The sequence below is a fragment of the Heterodontus francisci genome, chromosome 2 (assembly GCF_036365525.1).
Source record: "Heterodontus francisci isolate sHetFra1 chromosome 2, sHetFra1.hap1, whole genome shotgun sequence".
Classification (NCBI taxonomy): Eukaryota; Metazoa; Chordata; class Chondrichthyes; order Heterodontiformes; family Heterodontidae; genus Heterodontus; species Heterodontus francisci.
The window spans coordinates 55540031-55568029 of NC_090372.1; the positions used below are offsets into that span (position 1 = coordinate 55540031).

Below are 27999 nucleotides of genomic sequence, written 5' to 3' on the forward strand. Positions count from 1 at the left end.
GCATACAAAATTGGCTCAGTGGCAGGAAACAAAGGGTGATTGTTGATGGGTGTTTTTGCAACTGGGAGGCTGTTTCCAGTGACGTTCTGCAGGGCTCAGTACTAGGTCTCCTGTTTTTTGTGGTATATATAATAATGTGGACATAAATGTAGGGAGCATGATCAAGAAGTTTACGGATGACACAAAAACTGGCCGTGTGGTTGATAGCGAGCAGGAAGATATCAGTGGATTGGTCAGATGGGCAGAAAAGTGGCAAATGGAATTTAACTCGGAGAAGTGTGAGGTGATGCATTTGGGGAGGTCAAACAAAGTAAAGGAATACACAATTAGTGGGAGAATACTGAGAGGAAGTGAGGGACCTTAGAGTGTATGTCCACAGATCTCTGAAGGTAGCAGGGCAGGTCGATGAGGTGGTTAAGAAGGCATATGGAATCCTTTCCTTTATTAGCCGAGGTATAGAATATAAGAGTAGGGAGGTTATGCTGGAATTGTATAAATCATTACTTAGGTCACGACTTAAGTACTGTGTGCCATTCTGATCACCTCATTACAGAAAGGATGGAGGAGATTTACGAGGATGTTGCCAGGACTGGAAAAATGCAGTTTTGAGGAAAGATTGGATAGACTGGAGTTGTTCTCCTTGGAACATAGGAGGCTGAGGGGAGATTTGATTGAAATGTACCAAATTGGACGTAGATAGAGTGGATGTGAAGGGCCAAGTCACCTTAGCAGAGAGGTCAGTGACTAGGGGGCATAGATTTAAAATGATTGGTAGAAAGATTAGAGGGGAGGTAAGGAAAGGTTTTTTCAGTGAGAGGGTGGTAGGGGTCTGGAACTCACTGCCTGTAAGGGTAGTATAGGCAGAACCCCTCAACTCATTTACAAGTTGTCTGGATATGCGCCTCGAGTGCTGTAACCTGCAGTGCTACGAACCAAATGCTGGAAAGTGGGATTAGGCGATTAGGCTGGGTGGCTCTTTTTTCGGCTGGTGCAGATACGATGGGCCAAGTGGTGTCTTTCTGTGCTATAAACTTTCTATGATTCTATTCTGTGATCTACCTGAAAGTGTGGAAAATTGCCCTATCCACAAAAAGCAGAACAAATCCAAACCAGCCAATTACCGCCGCATCAGTTTACACTCGATCAAAGTGAAGAAAGGTGTCGTCGACAGTGTTATGAAGCGGCACTTACACAGCAATAACCTGCTCACCAATGCTTAGTTTGGGTTCCGCCAGGGCCACTGGGCTCCTGACCTCATTACAGTTTTGGTCCAAACATGGACCAAAGAGCTGAACTCCAGAGGTGAGGTGAGAGTGACTGCCCTTGACATCAAGGCAGCATTTGACCGAGTGTGGCATCAAGGAGCCCTAGCCAAATTGAAGTCATTGGGAATCGGGTAAAACTCTCCATTGGTGGACACCATACCTAGCATAAAGGAAGATGGTTGTGGTTGTTGGAGGGCAATCATCTCAATCCCAGGGTATTGTTACAGGAGTAGGCCCAACCTCTTTAGCTGCTTCATCTTCCCTTCCATCACCTTCCCTCCATCATAAGGTCAGAAGTGAGGATGTTCGCTGATGATTGTACGATCACAGAATCACAGAATTGTGCAGAAGGAAGCCATTCGGCCCATCATATTTGCACCAGCTCTCTGAGTGAGCAATTCACTTAGTGCTATTCCTCAGTTCTCCCCGTAACCCTGCACATTCTTCCTGTTCAGATAACAGTCTAATTCCCATTTGAATGCTTCAATTGAACCTGCCTCCACCACACTTTCAGGCAGTGCCTTCCAGACCTTAGCCACTCGCTGCGTGGAAAATATTTTCCTCACGTGGCTTTTGCTTCTTTTACCAATTTCTTTCAGTCTGTGCCCTCTCGTTCTCAAACCTTTCATGAGTGGGAACAGTTTCTTCCTATCTACACTGTCCAGACCCCTCATGATTTTGTATACCTCCATCAAGTTTCCTCTCAGCCTTCTTTTCTCCAAGGAAAACGATCCGAACCTCTCCAATTTATCGACATTCACTGGAACGACGGAGGTGGAGGGGTGACATGATAGAGGTGTACAAAGTTATAAGCGGCATGGACAGAGTGGATAGTCAGAAGCTTTTTCCCAGGGTGGAAGAGTCAGTTACTAGGGGACATAGGTTTAAGGTGAGAGGGGCAAAGTTTAGAGGGGATGTGCGAGGCAAGTTCTTTACACAGAGGGTGGTGAGTGCCTGGAACTTGTTGCCGGGGGAGGTGGTGGAAGCAGGTACCATAGAGACGTTTAAGAGGCATCTTGACAAATACATGAATAGGATGGGAATAGAGGGATACGGACCCCGGAAGTGCAGAAGGTTTTAGTTTAGGCAGGCATCAAGATCGGGGCAGGCATCAAGATCGGCGCAGGCTTGGAGGGCCGAATGGCCACTGTTCTTTGACATAGCTGAAGTTCCTCATCCCTGGAACAAATATCATGAATCTTTTCTGTACTCTCTCCAATGCTTTTACATCTGTCCTAAAGTACGGCACCCAAAACTGGATGCAGTTCTCCAGCTGAGGCCAATCTAATGTGTCGTTCAAGTTCAACATAATTTCCTTGCTCTTGTACTCTATGCCTCTGTTAATAAAGCCCAGGATACTGTATGCTGTATTAACCGCTCTCTCAACCTGTCCTGCCACCTTCAATGACTTATGCACATATACATCCAGTTCCCTCTGCTCCTGCACCCCCTTTAGACTTGTGCCATTTATTTTCTATTGTCTCTTCATGTTCTTCCGACCAAAATGAATCACTTCACATTTCTCCACATTGAACTTCATCTGCCACTGTCTACCCGTTCCACCGATTTGTCTATGTCCTTTTGAAGTTTTACTCTAACCTCCTTACAATTCACAATGCTTCCAAGTTTCATATCGTCTACAAACTTTGAGATTGTGCCCTGTACATCAAGGTCTAGGTCATTAATATGCATCAGGAAAGACAAGGGTCCAAACACTGACCCCTGGGGAACTAAGGGTGGCACAATGGCGCAGTGGTTAGCACCGCAGCTTCACAGCTCCAGCGACCCAGGTTTGATTCTGGGTACTGCCTGTGCGGAGTGTGCAAGTTCTCCCTGTGATCGCGTGGGTTTCCGCCGGGTGCTCCGGTTTCCTCCCACAGCCAAAGACTTGCAGGTTGATCGGTAAATTGGCCATTGTAAATTGCCCCTAGTATAGGTAGGTGATAGGGGAATTGAGGGAAGGTGGGGATGTGGTAGGAATATGGGATTAATGTAGGATTAATGTAAATGGGTGGCTGATGGTCGGCACAGACTCGGTGGGCCGAAGGGCCAGTTTCAGTGCTGTATCTCTAAATAAATAAATAAACTCCACTACAAACCTTCCTCCTGCCCAAAAAACATCCATTAACCACTACTCTTTGTTTCCTGTCACTCAGCCAATTCCGTATCCATGTTGCTACTGTCCTGTTTATTTGATGAGCTATAACTTTGCTCACTAGTCTGTATCAAACATCATTTGGAAGTCCATGTACACCACATCAACTGCATTGCCCTCATCAACCCTCTCTGTTACCTCTTCAAAAAACTCCTGCAAGTTAGTCAAACATGATTTTCCCTTAATAAATACATGCTGACTTGCTTTAAGTAACCTGCATTTGTCCATGTGACTATTAATTTTGTCTCAAATTATTCTTTCTAGAAGTTTCTCCACCACGAAGTTAAACTGACTGGTCTGTGGTTGCTGGGTTTATCTTTACACCCTTTTTTGAACAAGGGTGTAACCTTTGCAATTCTCTAGTCCTCTGGCACCACCCACGAGTCTAAGGAAGACTGAAAAACTATGGCCTGTGCCTTTGCAATTTTCCACTCTGACTTCCCTCAGGCGCCTTGGATGCATCTTATCCAGTCCTGGTATCTTATGCGCTTTAAATACAGACAGCCTTTCCACTACCACCTCCTTATCAATTTTAAACCCTTCTAAGTGTCGGAATTACCTCCTCTTTCACCATTGCCTAAGTTACATCTTCCTTGGTAAAGACAGATGCAAAGTATTCATTTAATACCTCAGCTATGTCCTCTGCCTCCATGCGTAAATCCCCTTTTTGGTCCCTCATCGGCCCAACTCTTCCTTTTACCACCCTTTTACTATTTATATGTCTATGGAAGACTTTGGGATTCCATTTTATGTTAGCTGCCAGTCTCTTTTCATACTCTGTCTTTGCTTCTCTTATTTGCTTTTTTGCTTCCCCTCTGAACTTTCTATATTCAGCCTGGTTGTCAATAGTAATTTCTACCTGACATCTGTCATAAGCACACTTTCTCTTCCTCTTTTGTCATGAAGGGAGCTTTGGCTTTGTTTACCCTACCTTTCCCTTTTGAGGGAATATACCTTGACTATGCCCAAAATACCTCTTCTTTGAAGGTAGCCCATTGTTCAGCTACTCTTTTTCCTGTCAACCTTTGGCTCCAATTTATTCATCCCAGATCCGTTCTTACACAATTGAAGTTGGCTTTCCCCCAGTTAATTATTCGTACTCTGGATTATTCTTTGTCCTTTTCCATAGTCAGCCTGAACCTTATGATACAATAATCACTGTTCCCTAAATGTTCTCCAACTGATACTTGATCCACTTGGAATATTTAACACCCAGTCCTTCACTGAGCCAGGTTATAGCCAAAACATGGTATTTCCACATGGCAATCTGCGCCTCGAACTCCCCAATCTTATTAACCACATTCCGTGCATTCACATACATGCAGAGTAAACCTGATTGAGACTTTATTTCTTTCTCCTTTACTCTGACCCCACCTATTAAATTACTATTCCTTACAATGCAACCCAGTCTCTGCCAGTCATGGAGGAGCTGGACGTACAGCCAACAAAATCGGAACTCAGTGATGCCATTGATTCTCTAGTCAGCGGAAAAGCTCCTGGGAAGGACGGCATTACCCCTGAAATCATCAAGAGCGCCAAGCCTGCTATACTTTCAGCACTCTACGAACTGCTTTGCCTGTGCTGGGACGAGGGAGCAGTACCACAGGTCATGCGCGATGCCAATACCCTCACCCTCTATAAGAACAAGGGTGACCATGGTGACTGCAACAACTACCGTGGAATCTCCCAGCTCAGCATAGTGGGGAAAGTCTTCGCTCGAGTCGCTTTAAACAAGCTCCAGAAGCTGGCTGAGCGTGTCTACCCTGAGGCACAGTGTGGCTTTCGAGCAGAGAGATTGACCATTGACATGCTGTTCTCCCTTCGTCAGATACAGGAGAAATGCCACAAACAACAGATGCCTCTCTACGTTGCTTTCATTGATCTCACCAAAGCCTTTGACCTCGTCAGCAGACGCAGTCTCTTCAGACTACTAGAAAAGATCGGATGTCCACCAAAGCTGCTAAGTATCGTCACCTCATTCCATGACAATATGAAAGGCACAATCCAGCATAGCACCGCCTCATCAGACCCCTTTCCTATGGACCATGACTGCTGGCTGTTCACCCTCCCTCAGGGTGCTCTGCAGCTGTTTAGTGACATCAACAAAGAACAGTACAGCACAGGAACAGGCCATTCGACCCTCCAAGCCTGCGCCGATCTTGATGCCTGCCTAAACTAACACCTTCTGCACTTCCGGGGCCCATATCCCTCTATTCCCTTCCTATTTATATATTTGTCAAGATGTCTCTTAAACGTCGCTATCGTATCTGCTTCCACCACCTCCCCTGGCAGCATGTTCCAGGCACTCACCACCCTCTGTGTGAAAAAATTGCCTCGCACATCCCCTCTAAACTTTGCCCCTTGCACCTTAAACCTATGTCCCCTAGTAACTGACTCTTCCACCCTGGGAAAAAGCTTCTGACTATCCACTTTGTCCATGCCGCTCATAACTTTGTTAAACCTCTATCATGTCGCCCCTCCACCTCCGTCGTTCCAGTGAAAACAATCCAAGTTTTTCCAACCTCTCCTCATATCTAATGCCCTCCAGACCAGGCAACATCCTGGTAAACCTCCTCTGTACCCTCTCCAAAGCCTCCATGTCCTTCTGGTAGTGTGGCGACCAGAATTGCACGCAATATTCTAAGTGTGGCCTAACTAAGGTTCTGTACAGCTGCAACATGACTTGCCAATTTTTATACTCTATGCCCCGACCGATGAAGGCAAGCATGCCGTATGCCTTCTTGACCACCTTATCCACCTGCGTTGCCACTTTCAGTGACCTGTGGACATGTACGCCCAGATCTCTCTGCCTGTCAATACTCCTCAGGGTTCTGCCATTTACTGTATACCTCCCACCTGCATTAGACATTCCAAAATGCATTACCTCACATTTGTCTGGATTAAACTCCATCTGCCATTTCTCCGCCCAAGTCTCCAACCGATCTATATCCTGCTGTATCCTCTGACAATCCTCATCATTATCCGCAACTCCACCAACCTTTGTGTCATCCGCAAAGTTACTAATCAGCCCAGCTACATTTTCCTCCAAATCATTTATATATACTACAAACAGCAAAGGTCCCAGCACTGATCCCTGCGGAACATCACTAGTCACATCCCTCCATTCAGAAAAACACCCATCCACTGATAATCTCCGTCTTCTATGACCGAGCCAGTTCTGTATCCATCTTGCCAGCTCACCTCTGATCCCGTGTGACTTCACCTTTTGTACCAGTCTGCCATGCGGGACCTTGTCAAAGGCTTTACTAAAGTCCATATAGATAACATCCACTGCCCTTACTTCATCAATCATCTTCATCACTTCCTCAAAAAACTCAATCAAATTAGTAAGACACGACGTTCCCTACACAAACCATGCTGTCTCTCACTAATAAGTTAGTTTGTTTCCAAATGGGAGTAAATCCTGTCCCGAATAATCCTCTCTAATAGTTTCCCTACCACTGACGTAAGGCTCACCGGCCTATAATTTCCTGGATTATCCTTACCACCCTTCTTAAACAAAGGCACAACATTGGCCATTCTCCAGTCCTCTGGGACCTCACCTGTAGCCAATGAGGATGCAAAGATTTCTGTCAAGGCCTATCTGCACTCCCTTCCCTGGGCTCATCATCCACCAAGTCCTTTTCTTTGGTGAATACTGATGCAAAGTACTCATTTAGCACCTCGCCCATTTCCTCTGGCTCCACACATAGATTCCCATCTCTGTCCTTGAGTGGGCCAACCCTATAATAAAAGCAAAATACTGCGGATGCTGGAAATTGAAACAAAAACAAGAAATGCTGGAACTCAGCAGGTCTGGCAGCATCTGTGGAAAGAGAAGCAGAGTTAACGTTTCGGGCCAGTGACCCTTCTTCAGAACCCTATCCCTGGTTACCCTCTTGCTCTTTATATACGTATAAAAAGCCTTGGGATTTTCCTTAATCCTGTTTGCCAATGACTTTTCATGACCCCTTTTAGCCCTCCTAACTCCTTGCTGAAGTTCCTTCCTACTGTCTTTATATTCCTCAAATGCTTCATCTGTTCCTAGCCTTTCTGCCCTTACGAATGATTCCTTTTTCTTTTTGACTAGGCTCACAATATCCCGTATTAGCCAAGCTTCCCAAAACTTGCCAAACTTGTCTTTCTTCCTCACAGGAACATGCTAGTCCTGGATTCTAATCAGCTAACGTTTGAAAGACTCCCACATGTCAGATGTTGATTTACCCTCAAACAGCTGCTCCCAATCTAAATTCTTCAGTTCCTGCCTAATATTGTTATAATTAGCCTTCCCCCAATTTAGCACCTTCACCCGAGGACTACTCTTATCCTTATCCACAAGTATCTTAAAACTTATGGAATTATGGTCACTGTTCCCGAAATGCTCCCCCACTGAAACTTCGACCACCTGGCCGGGCTCATTCCCCAATACCAGGTCCAGAGTGGCCCCATCCCTAGTTGGACTATCTACATACTGTTTCAAGAAGCCCTCCTGGATGCTCCTCACAAATTCTGCCCCATCCAAGCCCCGAGCACTAAGTGAGTCCCAGTCAATATTCGGGAAGTTAAGATCACCCACCACCACAACCCTGTTACCTTTACATCTTTTCAAAATCTGTCTACGTATCTGCTCCTCTACCTCCCGCTGGCTGTTTGGAGGCCTGTAGTAAACCCCCAACATCGTGACTGCACCTTTCCTATTCCTGAGCTCCACCCATATTGCCTCGCTGCATGACCCCTCTGAGGTGTCCTCCCGCAGTACAGCTGCGATATTCTCCTTAACCAGTAATGCAACTCCCCCACCCCTTTTAAATCCCCCCCTATCCCGCCTGAAGCTTCTAAAGCCTGGAACATTTAGCTGCCAATCCTGCCCTTCCCTCAACCAAGTCTCTAATAGCAACAACATCATATTTCCAAGTACTAATCCAAGCTCCAAGTTCATCTGCCTTACCTGTTATACTTCTCGCATTGAAACAAATGCACTTCAAACCCTGGCGATGTGGTCTGCTACTCCTGGAGTTCATGTGCTGTCTTTAAATGCTCTCTTTCCTCTTTTTCACTTCCAATGTACTTTGCTGCTCCCAGAGTTCCTGCGCTGTTTTTAAACACTCTCTCCTCTCTTTCTCTCTCGATGTGCTTGTATGAGTACGCCCAAGTTTCTCTGAACATCAACATTTACAAATTTCATGCCTTTGAGAAAATATTCTGCTTTTCTATTCGTATGACCAAAGTGAATAAGCTCACACTTCCCCACATTATACTCCATCACTTACTTACTTACTTAAAACACTCACTTAAGTTATCTCATCTCTTTGCAGCCTCTTTGTGTCCTCTTGACAACTTGCATTCCCACCTAGCTTTGTATCGTCAGCAAATTTAGATACATCACTCTCTGTCTCTTCATCTCAGTCATTCATATCAATTGTAAATAGCTGAGGCCCCTCCACTGATCCTTGCGGCACTCCACTAGTCACAGCCTGCCAACTTGACAATGCCCCATTTATCCCTACTTTCTGCTTTCTGTCCATTAACCAATCCTCTATCCATGCTAATATATTATCCCCAACTCCTTGAGCCCTTATCCTGTGTATTAAACTTTTGTATGGCTGATTCCTGGGATGGCGGGTCTGATGTATGAGGAGAGATTGAGTCGGTTGGGCTTATATTCGCTAGAGTTCAGAAGAGTGAGGGGGGATCTCCTAGAAACCTATAAAATTCTAACAGGAATTGACAGGGTGGATTCAGGAAGGTTGTTCCCGATGGTGGGTGAGTCCAGAACCAGGGGTCATAGTCTAAGGATATGGGGTAAACCTTTCAGGACTGAGATGAGGAGAAATTTCTGCACCCAGAGAGTGGTGAGCCTGTGGAATTCGTTACCACAGAAATCAGTTGAGGCCAAAACATTGTATGTTTTCAAGAAGGAGTTAGATATAGCTCTTGGGTCGAAAGGGATCAAAGGGTATGGGGAGAAAACAGGAACAGGTTACTGAGTTGGATGATCAGCCATGATCATAATGAATGGCGAAGCAGGCTCAAAGAGCTGAATGGCCTACTCCTGCTCCTATTTTCTATGTTTCTATTATCGAATGCCTTTTGGAAATCCAAGTGTACCGCAACTACTGGTTCCGCTTTATCTACGGGACTAATTACATCCTCAAAAAACTCTAACAAATTTGTCAAACAGGATTTCCCTTTTGTAAAATGTTGAATTGTTCTAATCAAAATGCTTTTCTGACAGCATTAATAAGACTTCTTTAATAATAGATTCCAGCACTTCCCTGATGACCAGTTAGGCTAGGCCTGTAGTTCACTGTTTTCTCTCTCCCTTCTTTCGTGAATAGCGGTGCTACATTTGCTAACTTCCAGTCTGCTGGGTCTGTTCCAGAATCGAGGGAATTTTGGAAAATCATAGCCAGCACATCCTCCAGCTTGTTTGTGGCCTCCTTTTACCAGGCGAGTCTCTGAAAACCCGTGGTTCCCATGCGGCGTTCATAAAATGGAACCCCCCCCCCCCCCCCACCCCTGTAAAATTGCTCCCAATTAGATAATTAATTGACTTAATTATCTTCCCGCTGCATTCAGTTATGGTATCCTCCCGCCATATTGGTTGGCGGCGGGAAGGTCCGGCAGCAAAGTGAAGACGTCAGACTTTCATCCCAATATCTTCCATCCCAATATTCCACCCTCTTCTGTCTCCCAGCCCATCCCAAAGGGCCCACAAAAATTGTCATTGTTTAAAAATAGACCCTCTCTTTTTAATAAACCTTAATATAATTAGTGAATTAAACATTAACTCTGCTTCTCTTTCCACAGATGCTGCCAGACCTGCTGAGTGGTTCCAGCATTATTTCTTGTTATTACTTAATATAATTAGACCTGAATAAAGCTTTTGTCCTCCAACTCTTGTTTGAATAATTATGAAAAACCATTGCGCATATATTGCTGCAACAAAGGAAAATTATTCCACATGACAGTTAAATTGCACTTTCTAAAGAGTGTGAGGGACAGGGGGACCTGGGGGTGCATGTACATAGATCTTTGAAGGTGATAGACATATTAAGAGAGTGGTTAGTAAAGCAGATGGAATCCTTGTATTCATAAATAGAGGCATTGAGTACAAAAGCAGGGAAGTTATGCTGAACCTTATGCAGCTGCCTGCAACGAATTTGGCCTAACCATCAGCCTCAAGAAACCGAACATCATGGGACAGGACGTCATACATGCTCCATCCATCAATATCGGCGACCATGCTCTGAAAGTGGTTCAACAGTTCACCTACCTAGGCTCAACTATCACCAGTAACCTGTCTCTCGATGCAGAAATCAACAAGCGCATGGGAAAGGCTTCCACTGCTATGTCCAGACTGGCCAAGAGAGTGTGGGAAAATGGCACACTGACACGGACACAAAAGTCCGAGTGTATCAAGCCTGTGTCCACCGTACCTTGCTCTACGGCAGCGAGGCCTGGACAACGTATGTCAGCCAAGAGCGACGTCTCAATTCATTCCATCTTCGCTGCCTCCGGAGAATCCTTGGCATCAGGTGGCAGGACTGCATCTCCAACACAGTAGTCCTCGAGGCGGCCGACATCCCCAGCTTATACACACTATTGGGTCAGTGGCTTTTGAGATGGCTTGGCCATGTGAGCCGCATGGAAGATGGCAGGATCCCCAAGGACACATTGTACAGCGAGCTCGCCACTGGTATCAGACCCATCGGCCGTCCGTGTCTCCGCTTTAAAGACGTCTGCAAATGCGACATGAAGTCCTGTAACATTGAGCACAAGTCACGGGAGTCAGTTGCCAGCGATAGCCAGAGATGGCAGGCAGCCATAAAGGTGGGGCTTAAGTGTGGCGAGTCGAAGAGACTTAGCAGTTGGCAGGAAAAAAGACAGAGTCTGTCACTCTAGAATTGGCCTTTATAGCCACTTCAAGCGCTGCTCCACAAACCAATGACCACCTCCAGGCGCTTACCCATTGTCTCGCGAGACAAGGAGGTCAAAGAAGAAGAAGGTTAGTAAAGCAGATGGAATCCTTGTATTCATAAATAGAGGCATTGAGTATAAAAACAGGCTGATATGCTCGAACAGGTTGATGTTAAGAAGGAGGATGTGCTGGAAATTTTGAAAGACATGAGGATAGATAAGTCCCCAGGGCCAGACGGGGTATCCCCACGGTTATTGTGGGAAGCGAGGGAAGAGATTGCCGCGCCTTTGGCGATGATTTTTGCGTCCTCACTGTCCTCTGGAGTAGTACCAGATGATTGGAGGGTGGCAAATGTTATTCCCTTGTTCAAGAAAGGGAATAGGGATAACCCTGGGAATTACAGACCAGTCAGTCTTACGTCGGTGGTGGGCAAATTATTGGAGAGGATTCTGAGACAGGATTTATGGTTATTTGGAAAAGCATAGTTTGATTAGAGATAGTCAGCATAGCTTTGTGAGGGGCCGGTCATGCCTCACAAGCCTTATTGAATTCTTTGAAGATGTGACAAAACATGTTGATGAAGGAAGAGCAGTGGATGTGGTGTATATGGATTTTAGCAAGGTGTTTGATAAGGTTCCCCATGGTAGGCTCAGTCAGAAAGTAAGGAGGCATGGGATACAGGGAAAGTTGGCTGTCTGGATACAGAATTGGCTAGCCCATAGAAGTCAGAGGGTGGTAGTAGATGGAAAGTATTCAGCCTGGAGCTCAGTGACCGGTGGTGTTCCGCAGGGATCTGTTCTTGGACCTCTGATCTTTGTGATTTTTATAAATGACTTGGATGAGGAAGTGGAAGGCTGGGTTAGTAAGTTTGCTGATGAGACAAAGGTTGCTGGAGTTGTGGATAGTGTGGAGGGCTGTTGTAGGTTGCAACGGGACATTGACAGGATGCAGAGCTGGGCTGAGAAGTGGCAGATGGAGTTCAACCTGCAAAAGTGTGAAGTGATTCATTTTGGAAGGTCGAATTTGAATGCAGAATACAGACTTAAAGACAGGATTCTTGGTAATGTGGAGGAACAGAGGGATCTTGGGGTCCAGGTCCATAGATCCCTCAAAGTTGCCACCCAAGTTGATAGGGTTGTTAAGGCGTATGGTGTGTTGGCTTTCATTAACAGGGGGATTGAGTTTAAGAGCTGCGAGGTTATGCTGCAGCTCTATAAAGCCCTGGTTAGACCACACTTGGAATATTGTGTTCAGTTCTGGTCGCCTCATTATAGGAAGGATGTGGAAGCTTTACCAGGATGCTGCTTGGACTGGAGGGCATGTCTTATGAAGAAACGTTGAGGGAGCTAGGGCTTTTCTCATTGGAGCGAAGAAGGATGAGAGGTGACTTGATAGAGGTGTACAAGATGATGAGAGGCATAGATAGAGTTGATAGCCAGAGACTTTTTCCCAGGGCGGAAAGGGCTATCACCAGGGGGCATAATTTTAAGGTGATTGGAGGAAGGTTTCGGGGAGATGTTAGAGGTCAGTTTTTTACACAGAGCATGGTGGGTGCGTGGAATGCACTGCCAGCGGTGGTAGTAGAAGCAGATACATTAGGGACATTTAAGCGACTCTTGGATAGGTACATGGATGATAGTAGAATGAAGGGTATTTTGGTAGTTTGATCTTAGAGTAGGTTAAAGGGTCGGCACAACATCGTGGGCCGAAGGGCCTGTACTGTGCTGTACTGTTCTATGTTCTATGTTAAAAGCAGGGAAGTTATGCTGAACCTTTATAAAGCTCTGGTTAGGCCCCAACTGGAGTATTGCGTCCAGTTCTGGTCACCACACTTCAGGAAGGATGTGAGGGTGCAGAGGAGATTTACAAGAATGGTTCCAGGATGAAGGATTTTAGTTACAAGGTTAGTTTGGAAAAGCTGGGTTTGTTCTCCATAGAACAAAGGAGATTGAAGCGAAATTTACTTGAAGTGTACAAGATTATGAAAAGCAAGTTAGGCAAGCTAAGTTAGATAAGGAAAAACTGTTCCCATTAACAAATGTTACAATGACTAGGAGACACAGATTGAAAGTTTTAGGCAAAAGATGCAGGGGCAATATGAGGAAGCACTTTTTTTCGCAGCGGGTAATGACCTGGAACTCGCTGCCAACGTTGGTAATGGAAGTGGAGACGATCAATGACTTCAAGAGAAATATAAGCAAAATACTGCGGATGCTGGAAATCTGAAATAAAAACAAGAAATGCTGGAACCACTCAGCAGGTCTGGCAGCATCTGTGGAAAGAGAAGCACAGTTAACGTTTTGGGTCAGTGACCCTTCTTCGGAACTCCAAGAGAAAGTTGGATGGCCACCTTATTGAAATAAGACTTGCAGGGCTACAGGGATCAAGCAGGGAAGTGGAACTGACTGCATAGCTCCATGTAGAGCCGACATGGACTTGATTGGCCGAATTACCTCTTTCTGTGCCATAGCTCTGACATTAGTGCATCTTGGAAAATTAGCTACATTACACATGCTCAAACTGCACAATCCAAAATCAGCTCACAATAATCAGCTCTGGGCAAAAATATCAAGCCCAATATCAAGCCCATGACTCATGGCCCTCCTGCCTTGGGCGCTATGGCGTTGGAAGGATGAATGAGAACGGGCAGAGACTGCTTGAGTTGTGTACCTATCATAACCTCTGCATCACCAACTCGTTCTTTCACACTAAACCCTGTCACCAGGTTTCATGGAGGCACCCAAGATCACGTCGTTGGCACCAGCTAGACCTCATTGTCACAAGGCGAGCCGCCTTAAACAGTGTTCAAATCACACGCAGCTTCCACAGTGCGGACTGCGACACCGACCACTCCCTGGTGTGCAGCAAGGTTAGACTCAGACCAAAGAAGTTGCATCATTCCAAGCAGAAGGGCCACCCGCGCATCAACACGAGCAGAATTTCTCACCCACAGCTGTTACAAAAATTTCTAAATTCACTTGTAACAGCCCTTCAAAACACTCCCACAGGGGATGCTGAGACCAAGTGGGCCCACATCAGAGACGCCATCTATGAGTCAGCTTTGACCACCTACGGCAAAAGTGCAAAGAGAAATGCAGACTGGTTTCAATCTCATAATGAAGAGCTGGAACCTGTCATAGCCGCTAAGCGCATTGCACTTTTGAACTACAAGAAAGCCCCCAGCGATTTAACATCCGCAGCACTTAAAGCAGCCAGAAGTACTGCACAAAGAACAGCTAGGCGTTGCGCAAACGACTACTGGCAACACCTATGCAGTCATATTCAGCTGGCCTCAGACACCGGAAACATCAGAGGAATGTATGATGGCATGAAGAGAGCTCTTGGGCCAACCATCAAGAAGATCACCCCCCTCAAATCTAAATCGGGGGACATAATCACTGACAAACGCAAACAGATGGACCGCTGGGTTGAGCACTACCTAGAACTGTACTCCAGGGAGAATGCTGTCACTGAGACTGCCCTCAATGCAGCCCAGCCTCTACCAGTCATGGATGAGCTGGACATACAGCCAACCAAATCGGAACTCAGTGATGCCATTGATTCCCTAGCCAGCGGAAAAGCCCCTGGGAAGGACAGCATTACCCCTGAAATAATCAAGAGTGCCAAGCCTGCTATACTCTCAGCACTACATGAACTGCTATGCCTGTGCTGGGACGAGGGAGCAGTACCCCAGGACATGCGCGATGCCAACATCATCACCCTCTATAAAAACAAAGGTGACCGCGGTGACTGCAACAACTACCGTGGAATCTCCCTGCTCAGCATAGTGGGGAAAGTCTTTGCTCGAGTCGCTCTGAACAGGCTCCAGAAGCTGGCCGAGCGCGTCTACCCTGAGGCACAGTGTGGCTTTCGTGCAGAGAGATCGACTATTGACATGCTGTTCTCCCTTCGTCAGATACAGGAGAAATGCAGTGAACAACAGATGCCCCTCTACATTGCTTTCATTGATCTCACCAAAGCCTTTGACCTCGTCAGCAGACGTGGTCTCTTCAGACTACTAGAAAAGATCGGATGTCCACCAAAGCTACTAAGTATCATCACCTCATTCCATGACAATATGAAAGGCACAATTCAACATGGTGGCTCCTCATCAGAGCCCTTTCCTATCCTGAGTGGTGTGAAACAGGGCTGTGTTCTCGCACCCACACTTTTTGGGATTTTCTTCTCCCTGCTGCTTTCACATGCGTTCAAATCCTCTGAAGAAGGAATTTTCCTCCACACAAGATCAGGGGGCAGGTTGTTCAACCTTGCCCGTCTAAGAGCGAAGTCCAAAGTACGGAAAGTCCTCATCAGAGAACTCCTCTTTGCTGACGATGCTGCTTTAACATCTCACACTGAAGAATGCCTGCAGAGTCTCATCGACAGGTTTGCGTCTGCCTGCAATGAATTTGGCCTAACCATCAGCCTCAAGAAAACGAACATCATGGGGCAGGATGTCAGAAATGCTCCATCCATCAATATTGGCGACCACGCTCTGGAAGTGGTTCAAGAGTTCACCTACCTAGGCTCAACTATCACCAGTAACCTGTCTCTAGATGCAGAAATCAACAAGCGCATGGGTAAGGCTTCCACTGCTATGTTCAGACTGGCCAAGAGAGTGTGGGAAAATGGCGCACTGACACGGAACACAAAAGTCCGAGTGTATCAGGCCTGTGTCCTCAGTACCTTGCTCTACGGCAGCGAGGCCTGGACAACGTATGCCAGCCAAGAGCGACGTCTCAATTCATTCCATCTTCGCTGCCTTCGGAGAATACTTGGCATCAGGTGGCAGGACTATATCTCCAACACAGAAGTCCTTGAAGCGGCCAACATCCCCAGCTTATACACACTACTGAGTCAGCGGCGCTTGAGATGGCTTGGCCATGTGAGCCGCATGGAAGATGGCAGGATCCCCAAAGACACATTGTACAGCGAGCTCGCCACTGGTATCAGACCCACCGGCCGTCCATGTCTCCGTTATAAAGACGTCTGCAAACGCGACATGAAATCGTGTGACATTGATCACAAGTCGTGGGAGTCAGTTGCCAGCATTCGCCAGAGCTGGCGGGCAGCCATAAAGACAGGGCTAAATTGTGGCGAGTCGAAGAGACTTAGTAGTTGGCAGGAAAAAAGACAGAGGCGCAAGGGGAGAGCCAACTGTGCAACAGCCCCAACAAACAAATTTCTCTGCAGCACCTGTGGAAGAGCCTGTCACTCCAGAATTGGCCTTTATAGCCACTCCAGGCGCTGCTTCACAAACCACTGACCACCTCCAGGCGCGTATCCATTGTCTCTCGAGATAAGGAGGCCCAAAAGAAACTGCACAATCCAAAATCAGCTCACAATAATCAGCTCTGGGCAAAAATATCAAGCCCAATCCTAGGCTGTTGCTCTAAATGCTTTAATTAAGACATTAAAAGACACAAAACATATTTCAATTGATAAATGTAACCATATTATTGTAAATACATATTTTTTGGATTTTAAAAAAATTTGCATAAATTCTTATTTGTTGGGACAATAGAAATGTCAGTTCCTGAGGAAGAAAAGACAGGTTAAAAACATTTTCCAGAAGCATTTTGAGTTATTTGAGTAAAAAAACACCCTGCGGCCAAATTGCTCACTAAAAGGAGGATACAATCTCACAGTTACATAAAAGCTATTGTGTATCACACAAGCGGCACAAAATATTACACCTTTAATATTGAAAATACTGTTACGGCCACTGTTACTGTTATGGCGAGATGTGGTTGGTTCCCACTGTTCAGGTTCTCACTGTTCAACTCCCCACCTGATGGCAGCAAATGTGTTTTTGTTATTAGGGTTTCGTCCCTTGGTATTTTATTTGTCAAATAAACAGACAGCAACAGGTTTTCTTGCAGGTTTACTAAACAGAAAATCAATTGTTTATTGATCAATAGGCCTTATCCCGAAATTATCGCAATTGCATCCACTCACGCACTTGCTTGCACACACAGAGAAGAAGAGACAGATAGAAGGGGGGAAAAAAGGTGAAAACGATTATAAATAGGGGGTAGGTTTCAGGGGAGGTCACAGTAAATCTGTTGAATTCTCTTGGAAATTGAGTTCTCGTTGGTTGCAGGCCTGAGATGATTGTACATATCTCTCTTGGTTGACAGTTCAGTTGAAGTCAGAGGATCACTTCTAGTTCGCTGCTGTATAGTGTAGATGCAGAATTCTACAGCAGGGCACGCGCCTTCTGATTTGCTGGAAACAAGCTTCTGGATGTTGCTTTTTTTTCTCTCTCTGGGGGTATCTCTCTGTAGGTTGCTTTGTTAAGGTAAAGCTGTGTTACTTCACATTTTGGTCTCTTCGCCATGGTGATCACACAATGGCCCAGGACGTTGCTGTTCCACACCTTCTTTGCTTCAGAAGAAGACAATCAATTCTGGACTGTTTTAGGATGGGTGTAGGATGGGTGCAATTGACACCTCAAAACTTTGAAGATTTTCCTATGTCCCTGTCAGTTTGAATATACAAAAGGCCAAGCCCTTTTTCTTCTTCGGTGGCCATTTTGGAGCATTGTTTACTTTTTAAAAGAAAGGTTCATTTTTTGAAAACAAAGTCAGTTTTTATAGCTTTTCAGATTTTGTTTATAATCGCACTTCTTGTGTGTGTGACAGTACCTAGTGCTGCCTACAAGTGCAGCAGATGTGGAGGTATAATGAAATTAATTTAATGCATAATAAACATATATCTGTTCCAACTACAAGAAATTGGTTAATTTCTATTTTGTAAAGTTCCTAAGTTTTACAAAGTAGCCCTAAAACAGTAGAAAAATAAATAAAACAAATAAAAAGCAGAACTCTGGCATTACCAAATTTTTGGACGACAGAATGGATTCCAGTCTGGTTTACTTTGGTAGGGAGAGGTCCTGCTTCTACTAATGAGAATCATTGAACTCACTGGTAATATATCACTATTGAGTGAAAACAGCAATTCAAGTAACGAACTGAGACCTGTATATGGGGAAGAAAGTATGTTGATAATAGTTTGTGTTTCCTAGTGAGGGATAATTGCCATATCCACAACATTACCTCCATAGAACAGCACTGCACTGTATACAACACATTTATTTGTTGCAAATGTAAAATTATATCCTAATGTTTGCAAAAGGCAATCTATATGAATGGTGGGAGCAGTTGGCTTAAAAAAAAACCTAAATTTTATTTATTGATGTTCATTTCAAATGAATATGTTGTTTGTTTTCTTCTGCAGTGGGAACCTATCACAGTGACCTTGGTTGAGAAGGTTCAAATAATAGCAGTGATCCTTGGTTGCCTTTTTCTGATAGCAAGTGTGACCTGGCTTCTTTGGTCAGCCTTCAGTCCTGCTGCAGTTTGGCAGAGGAGAGACATCTTATTTCAGATCTGCTATGGAATGTATGGCTTTATGGATCTAGTTTGCATAGGTACGTTGAATGCGTAAGAGCCAAATCAATATTTCTGTTACACATTAAGGCTTCAAAGTTATCATTGATGATAGGAGGGGTTGTTGTTAACCCATTCAAAGCAAATGGATTAATGTTGCTTTAAAATAACCGACAGTATAATGTCATTCAAAGGCATTAAGCATTCATCCGTTAATGGCATAAGCATCAATTTCCAGGTTTAAATTATTAGATACTGATTTTGCTGAGTGTGGGAAAGGGAACATTTTCAGATTGTTGAGCAATACAGCTCCATGTTGGCAAAGGTAGGTATGGCCTACATTGGCTATTTTCTGGTCCCATTAGAAAGGCACAAGTAGTATATTAGTATATTTTGTACCAGAGACATTCGCCCCTGAAGTGTGGAATGTCAGCGTGAGAAAGGGGAAGGCAGCAGGTAAGATGCTAAGCTGTAGCCCTGGATGGAAATATTTTAAAAATTCTTATTGTATGGCATAAAAATGGCACAATAGGAGTCCTGTCTGTTAAATTATAATTTATTAGAGGGAGGATTTTTTAAGCACAGGTTGTCTTTATTGCAGGTTTCTTAATATCAGAAATTTGAGAGATATTTACTATTTTTTGAAGAGGCAACTAAAGTAGTGGACAGGGGATTATCTATGAATATTATTTATAGGGACTTCCAGAAGATATTTGATAAAGTCCCTCATATGTGACTACCAGTTAAAGTCGAAGCTCATGGAATTGAAGGAAAATTATGGGCCTAGTTAGGAAATTGGCTGAGTGGCAGGAAACAGAGGGCTGAATTATATGAGCGCGCTGCAAATTGTGGTGGCGAGCTCTCATCTTGGTGGTCCGCTTGCACAGATGCACCGTCACTGAACCCCCACGATATTTTGCGCAGGGGCTCATTTAAGTGAAAGGGGCAGAGCGGCCACCCCTCCATGACGTACCGGGGGAGGTCGCTTCATCCCAGGCATTGGCGTCTGGTACCACCACGCAGGTGCTGGCATCATTTTTAAAGGGCTGGCTGCAAGTCCTTACTGGCAGTTTTAATTTTAAAAGGACATGGAGGGCAACTTAAAATTTTAAACTTTATTAACTGATAGAAGCCCCTCTCCCCCCACCCCCCCAATGACCATCAAATGTATTTAGGACACATAATAAACTTTTCTCCCATCATCAACTTTGCCCCCCTCGAACATTGCTACCTTTGTCCTTCAACCCCTTTCTAACATCCCCTCAGCCAAAAAAAAGTGCTTTTCCCCGCTCCCGCCCTGATAATTTCTCTCCTCCCCCCTCCCCACCAATGTCATGCGAAGCGCACGAGTTCCGGCCAGCGGCCAGAATATTGGCATGGGACAGCCGTCAGAACAAGTTAAGTTAATTTGCATTTATTTTACTTAATTTTAACATTTAAATATACGCACCAAGGCCTCGCCGCTGCTGGTAAAATGTGATGGGCCTTCTTGGCATTGGAGGTCATGTCGGGCCTGTCCCAGAAGAATTTTCCAGGACCCCACCACCACGACCGCCGACACCGGAGGACTCATAAAATTCAGCCCAGAGTGTAGGGATAACAGGTAGACTTTCGATTGGCAGAATGTGATGAGTGGTGTCCTGCAAGGATCTGGGTGGGGGCCTGAACTATTCATAGTATGCATTAACAACTTAGATCCAAATTTTGCAATGACACAAAGGTAGGCACAATTGTAAGCAGTGTGATCGACATACTCAAATAACAAGGAGTCTACCACAAAGAGAGATGGAAGTATAGAATTTCCCAAAGATATTGATAGATTAAGTGAACAGGCAAAACTGCGACAAATACATTTCAAAGTAGTCAAATGTGAGGTCATCCAATTTGAACTTAAAAATGATAGAACAGGGTGCTTTCTAAATTGTGAAAAGCTAGAAACAGTGGTGGTCCAAAGAGACCTGGGGATCCAGGTACATAGATCATTAAAATGTCATGAAGAGGTATAGAAAATAATCAAAAGGCTAATGGAATGCTGGCCTTTATATCTAGGGAACTAGAATAAAAGGGGGTAGAAGTCAGGCTTCAGCTATACAAAGCCCTGGTTAAACCACATCTGGAGTACTGTGAGCAATTCTGGGCACCACACCATAGGAAGGATATATTGGCCTTGGAGGAAGTGCAACATGGATTTACCAGTATGATACCTGGACTCTAAGGGTGAAATTACGAGGAGAGATAACACAAACTAGGGTTGTAGTCCCTTGAATTTGGAAGGTTAAGAGGTGATTTGATCAATGTTTGCAAGATATTAAGGGAAACAGATAGTGTAGATAGAGAGAAACTATTTCCGTTGGTTGGGGAGTCTAAGTCTGGGGGCATACGCTAAATATTAGAGCCAGAATTTTCAGGACTGAAATTAGGTGATAGAGGTTTGGAATTCTCTTCCACATATGGCAATAGATGCTAGATCAATTGTAAATTTTAAATCTGTGATTGATAGATTGTGATTCAAAGTTATTAAGGCGGCGCAGTGGTTAGCACCGCAGCCTCACAGCTCCAGCGACCCGGGTTCAATTCTGGGTACTGCCTGTGTGGAGTTTGCAAGTTCTCCCTGTGTCTGCGTGGGTTTCCTCCGGGTGCTCCGGTTTCCTCCCACATGCCAAAGACTTGCAGGTTGATAGGTTAATTGGCCATTATAAATTGCCCCTAGTATAGGTAGGTGGTAGGGAAATATAGGGACAGGTGGGGATGTGGTAGGAATATGGAATTAGTGTAGGATTAGTATAAATGGGTGGTTGATGGTCGGCACAGACTTGGTGGGTCGAAGGGCCTGTTTCAGTGCTGTATCTCTAAAACTAAACTAAAAAAAAACTAAGATTTGGAGCAAAAGACCTCTGGAGTTAGGTCACAGATCAGCCAGGATATTATTGAATGGCGGCGTATCAAACTCAAGGGGCTAAATGACCTGCTCCTGTTCCTATGTTCCTGTTACCAGTGACCTGCCTGCAGTTATAAAGCCGTGGTGTAAGCAAATCATTCTCCTAATGAAAATAGCCACTGCAGACAGCCCCCTGCCATTTGGCCATCTGGAAATGGATTTATAATCATAGCCATTGAACTGAAAAAGTTCCAATGTAATTGTTTATCCACAACTTAGAAGTTGAGGCGAGTTTTAGAGATATAAAAATCTAACCTTCAAGGATTTAGCTGATTTATGTATCAGGATTTAAAGGGCTCAAACAAGTTTAGTATACTGATTAAAAATGTAACTTCCCCTTGACAAAAACAGACACATGGAAGGTGATGAAAAAGTATTAATGCTGTACCTGAGGTACTTCCACCATTATTGTTTTTTAAATTAGCAGTTGCACCAGCCTTCATCCCTTTAGTTCCACCCATTATCCCCCTTTACAGCTTTGTACAAGTCCTACATAGGACTACATTACTCCAAACTAAGTGGCTTAGATGTTGAAATAATGCAGTATCAGTGCAAATGTATTATACCACAATACACCGAGTATTTCTCAAAGTACCTTACTGCTTTAGTATCATAAAACGTCCTTTTGGAGTTCTACATTATTCTCCTTACAGTTCACAATGCTTTCAAGTTTCGTATCATCTGCAAATTTTGAAATTGTGCCCTGTACATCAAGGTCTAGGTCATTAAGACAAATATCAGGAAAAGCAAGGGTCCCAACACTGACCCCTGGGGAACTCCACTACAAACCTTCCTCCAGCCTGAAAACATCTATTAACCACAACACTTTGTTTCCTGTCACTCAACAATTCTCTATCCATGTATCAGTCCTTTTTATTCCACGAACGATAAGTTTTCTCACAAGTCTGTTGTGTGGCACTGTATCCAAGGCCTTTTGAAAGTCCATGTACACCACTTCATCAACTGTCTCTGTTACCTACTCAAAAAAATGCCAGCAAGTTAGTGAAACATGATTTTTCCCTTAAGAAATCCATGTTGGCTTTCCTTAATTAATCCGCATTTGCCCAAGGTGAAAAAGAGTCCATTTATCAATATGTGATTGCATTAACACAGCTTGCATAACCCTGTGAATTTGCGCAACTAAAAGGTACTTCCTAAAGGATTGCCTCTTCATGATATCCCCAAACCATGTACCATGCTCACTAACTCCCAAGCCTCATCAGTGCAAATGAATAACAGCATTAATTGAGATTCCTCGAATGGCTCAGTCTTAACTGCACTAACTGCTAGTAAGCCAACCAGAGCAGAAAGGTCTCAGGTTTGTATATTGAAGTGTGCTGAGTTTGCTGAAAGAACATTATAAATTGGTCTCAGTGCCCCTGGACTTGTGAGGGAAGGAAACAGCGAAGCATTCTCAGCCTGGATTGCTATCCAATGATTCCTACTGCACAGTATTTATGTGTGTGGACATTGGGTGAGGACATCAGGCTTGTTTTTCACCCCCAATGATCAAAGGATCACTATCTGGTTCAGAAATGAAGAACGGTCACTGAGGTGAGGCATTTGACAGTAATTATTATCCAAGCTTAGGCGGAACCTTCAGAGAAAATAAGTATTCTAATTGAAAGTTGCATTTTTCCTCATTTACTACCAGGGAGTAATTGGCTTTTAAAATCTTTGGCTTACACACGAGTCTTAGTGCAAAGCAGTTTCACTCTGGAGCAAAGTCACAAGTCCCAAGTTTGTGAGACAGGGAGCTTGGGACTGCATTGGTGGTGGACATGGGCCAATATGGTCCTATTTTTGGTGGAGTCACAAAACTGGTGAAATTAAATCCAGAGTCAGGTCAGGTCCCTTACATTTTTCATGATGCTTCCAATTCCCTATGACGTCGAGAACTTCTTTACCAAGTAAGCTTTTGGTAAATCAGTCCATGTCTGGTCTGTGCTGTCCACAATCTCATTTTCCTCTTGAAGGTTCTGGAACATGTTGTTTCCTCCCAGATTCATGCCCACCTTGCCTGCATCTCTGTGTTTGAATCCCTTCAAACAGGTTTACGCCTCCACACAACTGTGACTGTTGCGTATTATCCTTCCTCATTTTCTTTGACCTCTCTGCATCTTCCAACATGGTTAATCACATGGTCCTTCTCTAATGTCTTTCTTCCATTGTCCAGTTCAGTAGGATTAGTGGTACTTATTTGTTACATATCCAAATGTAGCTAGAGCTCCTAATGGAGTGATTTCTTTTCCACCCCAACAATGTCATTGTGAGAGAATAAGCCATATACATAACTGAACTAATCAAACAGCATTGTTTATGCTTGAATTCTTTGTTTTTGTTCCTTTCTCAGTTTGGAGACAATCTTGTATTATTTGTATCAATGTGAATGGGAACATGGGTCCTGAAATTCTAGGGCCCTGAAAGGGCATAAAGCAGGTAGATCACCTGCAAACCAGAGAGAGAGAGAGGACCAAATCTGCAGGTAGAGTGGTGATATTGGGGAACTTCAATTACCCAAAGAGCAATTGGGATAATGTTGGAATAAAGGGTAAGGAGGGGTAGGAGTATCTGAAATGTGTTCAGGAGAACTTCCTTGACCAGTATGTACTTGGTCCCACTAGGAAGGAGGCATTGCTGGATCTGGTGCTGGGGAATGAGCTGGACAAAGTAACTGTGGTAGAACATTTGGGTAAGAGTGATCATTGTATCTTAAGGTTTAGATTAGTAATGGTAGAAAGCAAGAAACAATCTAAAGTAGAATTCCTAAATTGGAAGAAGGCCAACTTCAGTGGAATGAGAGAGGATCTAGCCAGGGTAAAATGGAACCAAAGTTTGGCAGAAAAAACTGTAACAGAACAATGGGTGATCTTTAAGGAAGATATGTTTCAGGGGCTAGGTACATTCCAACAAGGGGGAAAGACAGGGGAACCAAAGCCAGGGCTCCTTGCATGATGATGGAGATATAGAATATGATGAAACAAAAAAAGAGGATGTATGATGCATGTCAAGTGAATTCTTCAAGTGAGAACCAGGCCAAGTACAATAAGTTGAGAGGGGAGGTGAAGAGGAAAATAAGACTGGCAAAGAGAGACTGAGAATAGAAGAGCAGTGAACCGAAAGGTAACCCAATAATCTTCTACCGGCATGTAAATAGCAAGTGGGCAGTAAGAGGCATGGTGGGTCCTTTTAGAGACAAATGATATGTGCTTTGAGACATAGGGCAAGGCTAGAATACTCAATGAGTACTTTGTATCAGTGTTTACTGAGGAAAAGAATGCCGACAAAATATCAATAGAAGCAGAGATGGTAGAGGTAATGGGTGGGGTGAAAATTGATACGCAGGATGTAGTAGAAAGGCTGGCTATGCTTAAGAGTGGACAAGTCGCCTCATCCAAATGGCTTGCATCCCAGGTTATTAAAGGAATTCGGGATGGAGATAGCAGAAGGGCTTGCCATAATTCTTTCAATCTTTCCTCGATACAGAGGAGGTGCCAGATGATTGGAGAGTGGCAAAGTGACACCCTTATTCGAGAAAGGGTGTAAGGATATTCCTAGTAACTGCAGGCTGATCAGTTTAACATCAGTAAGGTGTTATGAACAATAGACTTTGTAACACGATTATGTTTATAAAAACTGTGATGGAGTCAGAGATGTCAGCTGACCACACATTCACTCAGTTTAAAGACAAGACCGGAATCTTGGTTGCCAGGACAACAGAGAATCAAACATAGAACATAGAACAGTACAGCACAGTACAGGCCCTTCGGCCCACGATGTTGTGCCGAACCTTTAACCTACTCTAGGATCAAACTACCTACATACACTTCATGCTACTATCATCCATGTACCTATCCAAGAGTCGCTTAAATGTCCCTAATGTATCTGCTTCTACTACCACCGCTGGCAGTGCATTCCACGCACCCACCACTCTCTGTGTAAAGAACCGACCTCTGACATCTCCCAAAAACCTTCCTCCAATCACCTTAAAATTATGCCCCCTGGTGATAGCCCTTTCCACCCTGGGAAAAAGTCTCTGGCTATCCACTCTATCTATGCCTCTCATCATCTTGTACCTCTCTATCAAGTCACCTCTCATCCTTCTTCGCTCCAATGAGAAAAGCCCTAGCTCCCTCAACCTTTCTTCGTAAGACATGTCCTCCAGTCCAGGCAGCATCCTGGTAAATCTCCTCTGCACCCTTTCCAAAGCTTCCACATCCTTCCTATAATGCGGTGACCAGAACTGCACGCAATACTCCAGGTGCGGCCGCGCCAGAGTTTTGTACAGCTGCAGCATGACCTCGTGGCTCCGAAACTCGATCCCCCTACTAATAAAAGCTAACACACCATATGCCTTCTTAACAGCTCTATTGACCTGGATGGCAACTTTCAGGGATTTATGTACCTGGACACCAAGATCTCTCTGCTCATCTACACTACCAAGAATCTTCCCATTAGCCCAGTACTCTGCATTCCTGTTACTCCTTCCAAAGTGAATCACCTCACACTTTTCCGCATTAAACTCCATTTGCCATCTCTCAGCCCAGCTCTGCAGCCGATCTATGTCCCTCTGTAACCTACAACATCCTTCGGCACTATCCACAACTCCACCGACCTTCGTGTCATCCGCAAATTTACTAACCCACCCTTCTACACCCTCATCCAGGTCATTTATAAAAATGACAAACAGCAGTGGCCCCAAAACAGATCCCTGCGGTACACCACTAGTAACTAAACTCCAGGATGGACATTTGCCATCAATCACCACCCTCTGTCTTCTTTCAGCTAGCCAATTTCTGATCCAAAGCACTAAATCACCTTCAATCCCATACTTCTGTATTTTCTGCAATAGCCTACCGTGGGGAACCTTATCAAACGCCTTACTGAAATCCATATAGACCACATCCACGGCTTTACCCTCATCCACCTGTTTGGTCACCTTCTCGAAAAACTCAATAAGGTTTGTGAGGCACGACCTACCCTTCACAAAACCGTGCTGACTATCGCGAATGAACTTATTCTTTTCAAGATGATTATAAATCCAAGTAAGGCTCACAGGTCTATAATTACCAGGGCTGTCTCTACTCCCCTTCTTGAACAAGGGGACAACATTTGCTATCCTCCAGTCTTCCGGCACTATTCCTGTCGACAATGACGACATAAAGATCAAGGACAAAGGCTCTGCAATCTCCTCCCTAACTTCCCAGAGAATCCTAGGATAAATCCCATCTGGCCCAGGGGACTTATCTATTTTCACACTTTCCAAAATTGATAACACCTCCTCCTTGTGAACCTCAATCCCATCTAGCCTCGTAGCCTGAATCTCAGTATTCTCCTCAACAACATTTTCTTTCTCTACTGTAAATACTGACGCAAAATATTCATTTAACACTTCCCCTACCTCCTCCGATTCCACACACAACTTCCCACTACTATCCTTGATTGGCCCTAATCTAACTCTAGTCATTCTTTTATTCCTGATATACCTATAGAAAGCCTTAGGGTTTTCCTTGATCCTATCCGCCAATGACTTCTCGTGTCCTCTCCTTGCTCTTCTTAGCTCTCCCTTTAGATCCTTCCTGGCTAGCTTGTAACTCTCAAGCGCCCTAACTGAGCCTTCACGTCTCATCCTAACATAAGCCGCCTTCTTCCTCTTGACAAGCGCTTCAACTTCTTTAGTAAACCACGGCTCCCTCGCTCGACAACTTCCTCCCTGCCTCACAGGTATATACTTATCAAGGACACGCAGTAGCTGCTCCTTGAATAAGCTCCACATTTCGATTGTGCCCATCCCCTGCAGTTTCCTTCCCCATCCTACGCATCCTAAATCTTGCCGAATCGCATCATAATTTCCTTTCCCCCAGCTATAATTCTTGCCCTGCGGTATATACCTGTCCCTGCCCATCGCTAAGGTAAACCTAACCGAATTGTGATCACTATCACCGAAGTGCTCACCTACATCTAAATCTAACACCTGGCTGGGTTCATTGCCCAGTACCAAATCCAATGTGGCATCGCCCCTGGTTGGCCTGTCTACATACTGTGTCAGAAAACCCTCCTGCACACACTGGACAAAAACTGACCCATCTGAAGTACTCGAACTATAGTATTTCCAGTCAATATTTGGAAAGTTAAAGTCCCCCATAACCACTACCCTGTTACTCTCGCTCCTGTCAAGAATCATCTTTGCTATCCTTTCCTCTACATCTCTGGAACTATTCGGAGGTCTATAGAAAACTCCCAACAGGGTGACCTCTCCTCTCCTGTTTCTAACCTCGGCCCATACTACCTCAGTAGACGAGTCCTCAAACGTCCTTTCTGCCGCCGTA

General features: G+C 44.6%; 1 protein-coding gene across 1 annotated transcript in view; it reads left to right on the forward strand.

The window, feature by feature from the left end:
• Positions 1-27999, forward strand: part of LOC137380597 (E3 ubiquitin-protein ligase MARCHF11-like) — a 176934-nt gene that overhangs the window by 97667 nt on the left and 51268 nt on the right. The window contains exon 3 of the mRNA XM_068052664.1: positions 18581-18773. Coding sequence (XP_067908765.1) covers positions 18581-18773 — 193 coding nt within the window. The remainder of the gene's footprint in view (positions 1-18580; positions 18774-27999) is intronic.